General features: G+C 44.8%; 2 protein-coding genes across 2 annotated transcripts; both read right to left on the bottom strand.

Moving 5' to 3' along the window:
• Positions 1–3,254: 3,254 nt before the first annotated feature.
• On the bottom strand, positions 3,255–7,104 carry mtx2 (metaxin 2). The gene is made up of 10 exons (XM_040178746.2): positions 6,861–7,104; positions 6,202–6,249; positions 6,064–6,110; positions 5,857–5,929; positions 5,633–5,709; positions 5,407–5,499; positions 5,282–5,320; positions 5,024–5,149; positions 4,867–4,943; positions 3,255–4,176 (listed from the first exon to the last, which is right to left on the bottom strand). The coding sequence occupies exons 1-10, from the start codon at positions 6,898–6,900 to the stop codon at positions 4,017–4,019; spliced, it is 780 nt and encodes a 259-aa protein (XP_040034680.2). The 5' UTR covers positions 6,901–7,104; the 3' UTR covers positions 3,255–4,016.
• A 1,283-nt stretch (positions 7,105–8,387) lies between these two features.
• LOC120820687 (homeobox protein Hox-D4b) lies at positions 8,388–12,236 on the bottom strand. Its single transcript, XM_040178745.2, has 2 exons — positions 10,491–12,236; positions 8,388–9,830 (listed from the first exon to the last, which is right to left on the bottom strand). Exons 1-2 carry the CDS (start codon positions 11,005–11,007, stop codon positions 9,499–9,501), a joined length of 849 nt encoding a protein of 282 aa, XP_040034679.2. The 5' UTR covers positions 11,008–12,236; the 3' UTR covers positions 8,388–9,498.
• Between the last annotated feature and the right edge of the window lie 321 nt (positions 12,237–12,557).

Genomic DNA, 12,557 nt, shown 5'->3' with positions numbered 1-12,557 from the left:
CTGTATGTAAAACTGTGATTTACCAAAACCTCTGAGACGTTTAAGCCCGTTGGAGTAAACAGAAACGTCTCCTGTGACAAATCTCACTCCCTTTTTAGTTTTATTCAACATGTAAATCACTGCAGCGAAGAAAGTTTATCAGCGTAAAAGAAGAAACAACACGGTCGATGAGCCACAGACGAGAGAGGGAGGGTAAGAGGGAGCGCGTGGAGGTGTGTGCGTGTGTTTGTGTGCGTGTGTTTGTGTGCGTGTGCGTGTGCGAGAAGAGGATTATCGACACGCAGCTAATCTCTTTATTCCACTTAAATCTACATTGCCTCAAAAAAAGCTTCCTAACACACTTAGAGGGACTACACACAGACACACACAGAGACACACTCACAGTCTGAAGAGTTGTCACTTATTTGTGTAGTTTTTCTTTACCTCCGTGTGAAGTTTCGGCCTCTTTTCCTCACTGAGTAAAGGGCGTCTAACAAGACTCATTCGTCTTAGTTCTAATGGTTGTTAGCTAATGCTAATGTGCTAACGTGAGTGTGTCATGTGACCTGGAGGAGGGCTGGCGGTTAAAGGTTGTGGGGGGGTCGTGTCAAAAGGCAGCGGCTCTCAACCTTGGACGTTGATCCCGTTTATGTGAATGAGATTAGGAGATATTCTGGTTTATTGGAGGGATTTTATGAAATAAAATCAATAAAACGTGCCCTGCGTTGACAGTCTCACCCCTACCCGCCTGATAACCACCGCCTACCCCCCCCCCCCCCCCCCCCGGGGAAATATTATAACAGTCCAGATTATGAGTCACGACTCTGATAATGAAGCTGCGTAATTATCTGACTCCTCCCGTCACAGCACATGACTCAGCGTCACACCCTTTTGTTGATGATATAACCCCCGCGCCCCCCTTTTTTTTGTTGTTTTTTGTCCATAATTTGTTGATAGTAGTTTTGTGCTCTTTTCAGTTGTTTTCCATCTCTTCGTTGTTGTTTTCTTTGTGGTCATTTCTTCCTGGTCCTGGTGAACAATTCTTTCAGTGATATTTTGTCGGATGAAGTTCAGCGGATCCCAAAGTCTTTCCACCGTCTTTTGATTTACTGGTTTTAATAAATTCATCATTTCCTCTATGATGGTGAACGCTAAGCCGTAAAAATGGAAGAAAAAAACAAATTAGCAAATGCAGTGTTTCTAATAAGAGTAAACTCACATGTCAGCATAATTATTCAGTGTCCTCAGACTACGGCTCTTCCCTTTAAAAAGCCTTGTTGTTGTTGTTGTTGTTGTTGTTGTTGTTTGGCGTTTTAGTTTTTTTGCATTTCATTGCATCATCAGAACCAGTGCAACCAGTGCTACATACTGGTGAGAGATGCAATGAAAACAGGACAATCTGCCCTTTACTTGAAATAGAAATTAAATCCAAAATTCAAAATGTTTTTACCAATGAGTCTTAATTTACACTTTCTTTCAGAAGTTAGTTAAAAAACTAACTCACTTCGTATCTGCACATGTGTTTCTTTTCTCCTCCTTCTTCATCCTTCCACATGTCAGCCCATCTGAAGCCTCTTCTGTCCTCTGCTGCCCCCTTCTGGAATACGGCAGTCATTACAACACGAGCACCTCGTAAATGTATGTATGTTTTAATCCCTGTGAAGCACAAAGGTGTTTGAAATGCATAAAATAAACCCATGACACAGTGAAACTATTCGGACTCACGGACTCAGTTACTATTTAATTAAATGAATTAAATAGTTACTATTTAATTAAATGAATTAAATAGTTACTATTTAATTAAATGAATTAAATAGTAACTGAATGATTTACATTTTTATCTAATCACTCCCGATGTTGAACCCTGAGTCTTCGTTCCCCTGGTGGTCTGAGGGTGACAGTTGTCCGTTGATCAAGCCTTGATCTAAAGGTGGGAAGAGTCTACATAGATATATATCTATTAGAAGAGTCAGGACAGAACATGAGGAACATTACAGAACCAGAAGGTAAAGTATTCAGATGCTACTTAAGAGAGACGAGAAGTTAATATTAAACCATCACGGACTCTGGGCCCCCTGCTTTCCGCCTACAGAACCAACAGGTCTGTAGAAGACCAACATAGTCTTGGGGGGGGGGGGGGGGGGGGGGATGTTGTGGTGGACCCCTCCCACATTGGAGTCAGTCTCTTTGAGTCCCTTTGCTCTGGAGGCTGCAATCCATCAGGACTCAAAGACAAACACTACAAAAAAGTATAGTTCTGGTCTGCTTCTGCTTCTGGCCCCGTCAATAAGTTCCGTGACCCCCACTGACACGGACTCTAAGCCCCTCCCACACACACACGACATGCGGAACACACACGTACGTTTCTCTGGTTGTTTTGCACATTTCTGCAAAAAAACGAACAAATGTTTGTTTTCTGTCTTAAAGTAGTTTAAAATAGACCAGTTAATGTACGCGATATACTTATTAATTATAATATAGTATATTTATGATTCTGAAATGGGCCATTCTGCATGGGTAGGAAGTACTTTTACTCTCGGTTACTCTCCGTTTTGATACCAGTACGATTTTGAATGCAATCGGTGCTTCATAGAGGTCTGAGGGCCGTGTGGCTCTCGGGGGCCCGAGGTTCAGACTTTAGTGAACTTCTCCAGTAAGACGGAGCTCCGCGTCGCCGTCTGGCCGATGACCTCGAACTGTGTTCGGCCCCTGCGGGTCATCACTCATGATGTCGCTGCTCCTGGAAGTTCAAAGGTCACACTCTGACCTCACAGGAAACCTGGAAGACAGACACGGGCTTCGTCTGGAGGGCGATCAGAGGTGATCAGACGCGGAGAACCCGCAGCGACCTTTCAGGCCTGAGAGAAGAATCTCAAGAAACCTTCTCACTGTTCTCATTCATCAATATAGATTTTATCTGCACGTCTTTCATTCTGAAGAAATATTGCAGAATGCTTCCAGCAGTTCTATAATCATGTATCAATAAAAGACTATCACTCAAAAAATATGTCCACATAATGGACAATGTGGAATCTGCACTTTGGCAATAGAATGATCGTCCTTTTAAAAATATACAGCACAGGCAAGTGATATACGTAAATATATTTTATACGTTGCTTAATTTCATTCTTTTTACACAGAAAACACCAAATACCTTTTATTTTATTTACTTCTATTGGAAGATTTGGCCTAAATGCATCATGCTTTACCACCAGATAATCTGTCATTTGCATATTTAAACATGGGAAAAAAAAGGATCCAAAGCTGTCGACATGTAAATGTGAGGACTTTTATTCTGTAGGCACTTTCAAATCACACGAGAAAAAACGGTGAGAAAACAAAGGATTAAGTCACACCGTCTTCACGTCTTTCTGCACAGAAGAGAAAAGCAACCCTGACGTGTCAGAGTACGCGGCGATCCTGAGAGCAGAATGTGACAGTAGGAGCAGGTGAATTAAGTCAGGAAGCAACGGACCTGCTGAAGTGTCCTTGAGCCTGACACAACTGACAGACACCTGGTCCCCTTCTGGGACGTCAGAAGGGTCTGAGCGTCCTCACTTGACTCCCATGATGCTGGAAACATAAAGGCTCTGCGAAAACTGGATTTGTGGCTTCCTGCAGCAGCTGGACTGCAGGTCGGGCCGTGACTTCTTCTGGTGAACGGCATCAGTTGTGTCTAAATCATCTCCTTCATTTCTTAGATCTTATGCATGTGTTTGTGTGTGTGTGTGTATGAAGGAGTTTTCCTGTGATTTTAGGAGACTTTAAGATAAAGTTCTCTAAATACAATGTACACATCTTAACCCTCAACTGGCTCATCTGGTTTATTCTCAGCAGCACGCAGCAACATGCCGCCTTAAAGAGGAGAATGACAGCAAGACCAAAAGGAAACAAGTGTGTGAAAAGAAGCGGATTTTAGCTCCTCGGTGCCACAGCGAGGGAATGAGAGGAAGAGGGACCGAATGTACAGGATGAGATCATAATAACAACAACAACAACAATGGTAATACTACTACAGGTCAGAGGTTTCATTTCCTTCAAGAGCTCTTGTCTTCAAAGTAGGTCTGTTCGATGCGCCGGCAGAAGGACAGCAGGTTGCTGTAGCTTTTGATCCGCTCTGCCAGCTCAGTGCTGGTCAGTCTGGTGGTGAGGATGGTGAAGAGGTGACCGAACACCAGCGCATCCAGTTCTGTGGGCCTGCGACACACACACACACACACACACACACACACCACAGCAGCTGAGATTATTTTTGTTTAATATTCTAGTTCACTAGTCTTTCATCAAAATCAGATTCAAAACAAGGTTTGTGTTCACATTAAGGAATTAAATGAAAAACAGTTATCGCTCTTTTAGTATAGACTGCAGAAGCAGCGTTCGGGGACATTTTCCGTATGTCACTGAAGCAGGATGTGCGTGCAGCAGCATGAGAGCTCTCCAAAAAGGGAGGTCAAAACATCTGGATTACCCTCTGGTGGCTGGCTGTTGGTTTAGGAGGCACTTGATTTGTATGCAGGGGAGTTTTCTCATTATTTTAAAAGATCAATATCGCAGTCGATCATCTTAATTTAATCAGGGAAAGCTCAAAGCCTGATTGATTAATGCCCGGCTTAATTGTGCAGAACTACCTTCTGGCTTCCACAAATCATTCCATCCACTTATTTCTCTCAGTTGTAAATCTGAAATAGGAACTGAAAGGTTAAACATGTGCTTAATTCCACTTTCAGATCAGCAGTTTTACACCACACGGGGGTGCTATAACAGCAACGTCAGATGCCTATAAAGCTCGTCTCTTTCTTGACCCATTGAGGATCTAAGGAGCAAAGTCTGCTGTTGTGTCATCAAGCTGCGAGATGAAGAAGACGTAGCAGATGCTGAGAGACCTACTGTTTATTAAAGAAGTACGGTTGTGTTCCCAGCCGCTGGGAGAGAGCCTGGCAGCACTGACTCACATCCTCATAAACCTGAAACGCATGAAGAACAAAATATTTTTAAATGAATACTGGGGTGGTGTGAGAGCGCTGGTTGACGTGCGGTTGCTAACCTGCTCCAGGGTTTTCCCTGCCCAGCCAACGGCGTTCATCTTCCTGCGAACCTCCCACTGCTTCTGGTAGGCGAGGATTTTACTGAGAGGCCACGAGTAAGGACTGCTGTATCTGGGCCGGGAGATCTACACAAAACACGCAAGCCTGTGACTAAAGACCGCTGATAACAACTTTCAAATCTTTCTTTCTCTGAATCTAAAGACGAATACACACACACACACACACACACACACACACACACACACACACACACACACCTCGGCAGCCGTAGCGTCGTCACACCACTGGATGTACAACTGTGGGGCGAGATGAGACTTGAATTGAAAGATGTTTTCCAAAAAAAGTGGGCTGTGTGTTGAGATTACTTTGAGTGTTTGGGTACCTCAGCAGTCAGCAGCATGTTGTTGACCAGCTCCATGTACGCCTTCATTTCAGCTCTTTGGACGTCCTCTAAGCTGTCGCTCAGAGAATTACCCTGACAACAAAAAATTTTTTTTAATTATGCCAGTTTTATTACAAATAAAACCATAAAAATCAACATGAAAGTCTCAACATGTCTCGTAAACGAGCGGTGATAATAATCAATTACAGCTAACTGTGCTACACACCTTAGCTTTAGTGAACTGCACTATCGGCCCGAGTTCTGATACCACCTGGTTCCCTACGTGGATAAAAGGAATCTTCCCTGCAGACAGACACAAAAATGTAATGTAGGTTAAACAGCAAGAGACGATAAGGACAAAATAACATGGGAGTGTCCTGACAGCAACAAGACGTTATTACAGGCTTCACAGCATAGAGAGAACTTAACTGCAGCAGCATGGGTACTAACCAGAAGGTGACATATATTCAGCATTTGCTTTGCAAACCACCTGCACGGGCAGGCCGCACATCCTGAGGTAGGCCTGCACAGGGGGGGGGGGACAGGTCAGATGGATCAATGGTGGAGCAGTTAAACGCTTGAGCAAAAGACGTGGACGGCCCATTCACAAAAAACGGCACATATTACACGTGTACTATAAGAAAAGAAGAGTTTCACCTGAACAGCAAGTGATGAGGCGCAGTCTGACAGCAGAATCTGATCCTCTGTCAAAAGAAATAAAAGTCATGTAAACCCCTTCACTGACATGCGGGAACCTGTGGGGTGAAAGGTCAGAACGTTTCTCAATTCACTCACCCTTCAGCGGCTGGTACAAGGTTGCCGATTCAGGCCACGGCTCAGCAGCTGTCGATGTAAACAAGTCAAAGACACGATGTAACCCGGCAAAGTGTAGGTACTTTCCCTTTAAATCCAAGATGGCGCATCACTTCTTCCCTCTCTGAAAGGAGGTCTGCTCTGCAGCACCGGCGCCCACTGCCGCCCCTGGTGGCCGGACGCGGCATTACAGAACTCGGTTGACACTCGCTCTACGTTAACGTAAAGCCGTGTTTTTGTAAGTCGACACAAAGCTGTCATCGACGACAATCACCCCGAACTGTTCCTCCTTGAATTTTCGCTCATCCTCTTGGGTTTGCATTTCAACATTAGCTCTTTGCATTTCAACATTAACGTTACTAAACGCAGGGACCCGTTCGGGGCTCGCAGCCTGTGTGACAGTGCTAAATGAGAGAAAGGCTAACCACCGGGCTAACGTTAGTCCTTGCTACCGTCACACGAACGCAGTGGATCAGCGCCGTCAGTAATAATTAAACAGCCCTGCTACGTTGAACTACAACGTTCACTCGCGTTTGAACGCTAGACAACTGGTACCGCGCTCTAAACGCTAGCCGATGTTAGCTAGCTTAAGCTAACTTAATAGACAATAACAGAAGCGCGGGACGTGGTCGACACATTACCTGCCATCTGCGACACGAAGGCCTCTGCCGCAAGAGACATGGCGGGGTCGTAATATCCGTATTCCTAAATAATACGTGTAGTCAAAGATGAGGTCAAATCCACTGCATGCAAGTTGTAAGGGCAACTGCTTGTTCTGCAGTCAGAGACGAGTCCCACCGCTATTAATGTCCGGAGGAGTAAACGGAACACCGATTGTTTAGTTCCTCTTCACGCCTGAGTCGAAACATGGTTCTCTGTCATACTAAGATACATTTCTTTGGCTTATTGACAATACTCTGCGGTGTGGTGACAGTTTATAAAGATATACAATAAAGTCATATACAGTATCAGAGCGAAATCAAGACATACAACTTCCAACTGTTTTAATGGATCACATAAGCTCTGCAACATGTCCTTACGCTGATTGAACTAATGTTACTCACAGTGGATACGAACACGTAGAACACCTTATCACTCATTTCAATTGTCTGTTGTTTTACCTCATCAGAAACATCTCTGTACGTGATGTCCTCACCTGGTTTCTGTGTTTTCTCCTCCAGGCTGCAGTCCTCAGCGCAACCAGCCGGGGTCGGTCCTGCTTCGCCACAGTTGGTGTGTTACAAACCTTTACGCACAGCTCGGCCACCCCACGATACAATTCAAATGGAGAGAGTATAATGCACATTACGCAGTCAATTAAACAATTCACGCTGTTCTTTTCCATTTTTATTCAAACGAAATATTTTATATTTTTCCACGGTAAATCATTTTGATTTGAATCAAGGTCCTTGTTAACTTATAAGAAACGGAAGCAAATAAAGTTTAACAATGTTTAATCCGGCCTTTTGTCTGTAAATGTGATATAAAGTAAATAATGCATCGGTTCTAGGCCTTTAGCGTTTGGTTTTGTGAATGACTATCGACTGGAGGCGCAGATATCCCATGTTGCTTTGTGTTACTCCTCGTTGCGTCTTTCCCCCACATTTTAAACGCGACCGGATACCACCAATTAATGTCTCTCTGCACTCATTTCCTTCACATCCCAGAAGGACGCACACACTCACACGTAGCCCTGTGCTGTGCGTAAATAATGCGTAAAAGGCGCATCAGACGCTGCCCATTGGCACTACAATATCTGTCTGCCGTGTAGCCGTTCATGCAACTCTATATCTGTCCCCCTGATGATCACACATAATGGATTACTTTGTTCCGCAGAAGAATTCGCAGCGGTTTAGAAATCACCCAACCACACATTCAGAAAGCTTCAGTTGAGGCATCATGGACCACGTACTATTTTTCGAGGCTATGAGCGTATCAAAGACATCCAAGGATTATAAATTGTCTTTACTTTTCCCAAATATGCGGATGATTAACATCTATGACAATATTAAGAGATGGATTCTCCACAGCTGTAGGGTCCTTTCCACGTGTGCGCGTGTGTGCGCGCCAAAGAAAGGGAGGAATGATGCACTTATTGTAAGTCGCTTCGGATAAAAGCGTCAGCTAAATCACCTGTAATGTAATGTAATGAATGAGAAACACTCTTCTGCAGTTTGAAACTTTTTTAATTCTTTTTTTTTTGATCATCGAAGTATTTTATCAAAACATTTCCACATATAAAAATCTTAGATGAAGAGATTTCCTTCTTTTTTTTAAAGATAAGCACATACAAAAAGAAAGATGTCTGCTACAAAGAGGAAAATATGCTTCTAAATAATACAAATAAGTACTGGCGAAGGCTGTAAATAGAAATGAATAGCATATTGATCTGGAATGAAAGAGAGAACATATCCTTTGAAAATATATCGCGTCGTTTCAGAGTTATTTCAAACCTCTGCTTAGTGAAACAACAAACGTTTCTGAAAGGTGTGTTCGTTCAAACCCTGTGACCCTGAGAAAACACGTTGGATTTAAAGTCCGCGTCGTGCATTCAAACCCTCCACGTAACAATTTGGCTGTTTTATTTTGCTATTCTATGTTCATTTCCCCGTAAGTAATGTATGACTTTCTCTCGAGTTCATTCATCTTTGGAGATAAAAAAAAGAATCTGCACCTTATGGCTACTTATCCTACTAAACATCCTTTCTGCAGGCACCTCTATAAAATAATGCAAAATAAAAGCATTATTTGTTCAACTGTTGTTCGTTAACAAGCCATTCGGCGAGTCTCCTGTTTTATTATTTTGCTCCTTTAAGCGCCGGTTTGTGTGAAACAACGTTTTGGTAATGTGCATATTAATAAGTTATTTTTTACTATAAAACCCTGTATTATGTTTACCCTGTAGAAATAAAAACCCTGTTTTCTCCAAGAGACACAATCTCTCCAATAAGCACCACGGGCCTTTCTAGCGATTCCTTCATTTCTCCAGAGAGATGTCCGACCATCCACCGAGACGTTTGCTGAAATGTAAGACTCAAAACGTTCGTTAAATGAATTAAATACTAAAGTGGAATGGGATGCGACCTCAACACAACAGAAATATTTTTAAAAAACCAACTCAAAGTTAAGATATAAGTCAAAATACATGAGCAAACGTACAGCCCCTGCAATGCAGAGCCTGTGGCGTTTGGAGCAGTTCGTCCGGGTCAACGCGCCGCGTCTCGGAGGGAGAAGGTGCCAACATGGCGGCCTCTCGACCGGCGAGCCCCGCGTGCGTCTTCACACGGCGACCACCTCCTTCACGCTGCTGCTGCTGCTGCTGCTGCTGCTGCTGCTGCTGTTGTTGTTGTTGTTGTTGTCCGTCGCCTTCTTGTTTTTGCTCCTCCCTTTGGTGTTCGGCAGCTTGTGGTCCTTCTTCCAGCGCATGCGCCGGTTCTGGAACCACACCTTCACCTGCCGCTCGGACAGGTAGAGCGCGTGGGCCACCTCGACGCGGCGGCGGCGCGTGAGGTACCGGCTGAAGTGGAACTCCTTCTCGAGCTCGAGGACCTGCGGGCGCGTGTAGGCCGTCCGCAGTCGCTTCGGTTCCGGGCCCACGTGGTTCGGGTTCACTGGAACGACAAAATGAATAACGTCCGGAATAAATGAATTGGGCGAAGTTAGAAAGAGATCTTTCATTTTATTTAAACTAAAAAAAAATGTCTTCCAATAGCTCACGATTTAAATTAAGCAAAATATATAATATGTAATATAAATAAAATAGATTTATCCTTAGCATTATTAAATGGTAAATCTTTTTTTTTTTTCATTTGATCATTTTAAAGAGAGAGAGAGAGTAAAGAATACATTCCTGACTTGTGGTTGACGGGGAAGTGTTACAACAAGCTCTTCACACTTTCTTTATATATACTTGCAGGATTTTTGTTCAGCCACAAAGTTGCACACCCGAGACGTGCACACGTACACGCACACGCACACACACGCACACACACATGCACAAACGTGCTCTTTGTCAGGGCCATAAAACTTTATAGGGGTTGTAATTCTTTCTGACCCTCACTAAGATCATAAATAACTCGACAACAAAAAACGATGCTCTCAAATGGACAAAACAAGAGAAGCAAAGACGGGGGGCGGCGGGAGCGGTTTGGGGGGGGGGGGGGGGGCACAAAAACATAAACATGCAGGGAAACTGAAATGATGCCGCAATGAAATTGAGAGATAATTAGACATTTCCAAAGCGAGAGGTGGGAATCCTCCGTCCGTCTCACCGTGAGCGATGTGCACTTTCTTCATCCACGGGTAGACAACAATAGGCGGCTTGTCCTTTCCCTGGCAGGCCGTTTTCCTCTGCACCTGAGCGGGCTTTGCGCAGGTCATCCAGGCCTGGCACTGCAGGTCAGCCGCGGGGAACCTCGACTCCTTCCCGGTGCCCCCCGCCTCTCTGCAGCCGCGGAAGGGCGCAGCTTGGTGCTGCGAGTGGTCCTCTCCATCCTCCCGGCGGTTCCCCTGCGAAGAGTGATAGCCGGTTTGTTGTGGCATGTACGGAGGCGGAGGGGGCTCCAAGGGCTGATAGCCCCCCGCATAACTGCCACTGTCCTGGGGGTTGTTGTAAAAAACCCCTTGGTCACTAAAATTACTGTAATCTTCTTCACAAGGCGGGAACTGCGGCTCAGCATATTTACAGCTCACCACGTAGGAGTCCATGATTGATTTATAGCGAGGCTGGTAGGAGAATACTAATTTTTCTTTCTCTCCCCTCTCTCTGTCTCTTTCCCCCTCTGGCATCAAGCCATCCTGCGGCTGTCAAATAGACGGACGGCCGCACGGGACACGTGACCCTGCGGCCAGCCAATGAGAGAGGCCTCTTCGGGTTGTTTATGTCAGACGTAATGGGATAATTTGAAGAGGGGGGGGGGGGGGGTCATTATAGGACTAATGAAGTTTCGTTGGGGGGGTTTAAGAATAGATGTTTGTGGACTTAACGTTCAGAATCATTTGCCATAAAGAGTGATTGTCATTCAGATCCACCTCACTTCATTTAGACAGTGAGACGCATGTGATATCTTTTAATTTCTCTTTTTCGATCTATCCTTCTCTGTTTCTATCCATTTATGAATTTATCATCCATCGAACATCTTGCTCTCTATCAATCCGTCCATCTTTCCATCCATCTATTCATGCATCTGTTATTGTCTCCTCCGGACCCCTCCCACAAACTATTGAAAACGCGAGCGGACTGTAGATTTATCAGTTTTAGGTGACTGCCTTTTACCCCCGCACAGATGGCCGCAGCTTAAAAATCTGATCTCCCCATATTGAGGGACCTGGCGGGGCCATATTTGGCCTTGTGGCGAGTCAAAGGAGGGGGGGGGGACAACAAAACATGGCCGGTCAGAAAGGGGCCTCCAATAAGAGAATGAGATGAAAGCCCCCCAGACAGTGACTAGTAGCTGGCTTTGTTAGGGCCGGGGGTCAGCCCGAGGTGTCCCGTTCACCACCACCACCACCTCGGCTTTTAAATGCGGTGCTCGGCTTGGGGAGAGAAAAAAATGATGCGAAAGCCAGTTAACGAGAAAAAACGCGACAGGGCTGAGAAATGAAGGCGAATTACGCGCAGTCTAAAATCGAAGAAACGTGAAAGAGATAAGTGAGAATATGTTAAATGAAAGCCCGCACACGGAGAGAAAAGGGCCGTTTGATAATAAAAGAGGGGCTCATGCGTGAATATGTTGTCTTTGGCCATAAATTACACGAAATGCTGAAAAATGGCGTTTGCGCCGTGAATTGGTGTTTTATCCATCACGCTGTCGGGGGGGGTCCCGTCTTGCGGATGGAGGTCCGAGGCCGCGGCCGAACGCGCCCAATCGGCCCTGGATGCGCTTTTACTTCTGCCTCATACCCCCCGCGGTGCTGGAGAGAGCCGGGAGAACGTGATTGGGTTTGGCTGCAGACATTAAAGCCGCTCATGCAGCGGGTGTAAACGGCTGGAAGATGACTATTTTTGCCCGCATGGCTAAAAAGGATCAGTCTAATGAGTCAATTATCTCATAATGAAATGACTTATAAGCTATAAATGAGACGTCTAAGTTTCCCTTTTTTGGATTGCTTCGCGTTTTTGGTTTTCGATGAGGGACATTTAAAAGCCCTTTCTTTTAAACATGAAAACAAACATCTGGGGGCAAATAAGTCCCTTGCTGCTCTTAAATAACTTCCACTGAGCAAAGTACTTATACGCCACACTCTGCAAGAGGTTAATTCCTTTTTGCAGGAGGACTTTTGGCCCTTTTGTCGGCTTTACGCTCCCATTTCTGACAACGTGGCAACATCAAGGCAAC

Source organism: Gasterosteus aculeatus, chromosome 6 (assembly GCF_964276395.1).
Source record: "Gasterosteus aculeatus chromosome 6, fGasAcu3.hap1.1, whole genome shotgun sequence".
NCBI lineage: Eukaryota > Metazoa > Chordata > Actinopteri > Perciformes > Gasterosteidae > Gasterosteus > Gasterosteus aculeatus.
Note: the sequence above shows the minus strand (reverse complement) of the source record. Positions and strands in the feature narration are given on the sequence as shown.

Excerpts from the sequence above, each read along its gene's own strand:
- LOC120820687 (XM_040178745.2), bottom strand. The coding sequence starts at position 11,007 with ATGCCAGAGGGGGAAAGAGACAGAGAGAGGGGAGAGAAAGAAAAATTA. Across the intron at positions 9,831-10,490 it reads GAAAGTGCACATCGCTCACG|TGAACCCGAACCACGTGGGC; the intron begins GTGAGACGGACG and ends TTGTCGTTCCAG.
- mtx2 (XM_040178746.2), bottom strand. The coding sequence starts at position 6,900 with ATGTCTCTTGCGGCAGAGGCCTTCGTGTCGCAGATGGCAG. Across the intron at positions 5,710-5,856 it reads TGAATATATGTCACCTTCTG|GGAAGATTCCTTTTATCCAC; the intron begins GTTAGTACCCAT and ends GTCTGTCTGCAG. Across the intron at positions 5,500-5,632 it reads TGCAGTTCACTAAAGCTAAG|GGTAATTCTCTGAGCGACAG; the intron begins GTGTGTAGCACA and ends TTTTGTTGTCAG.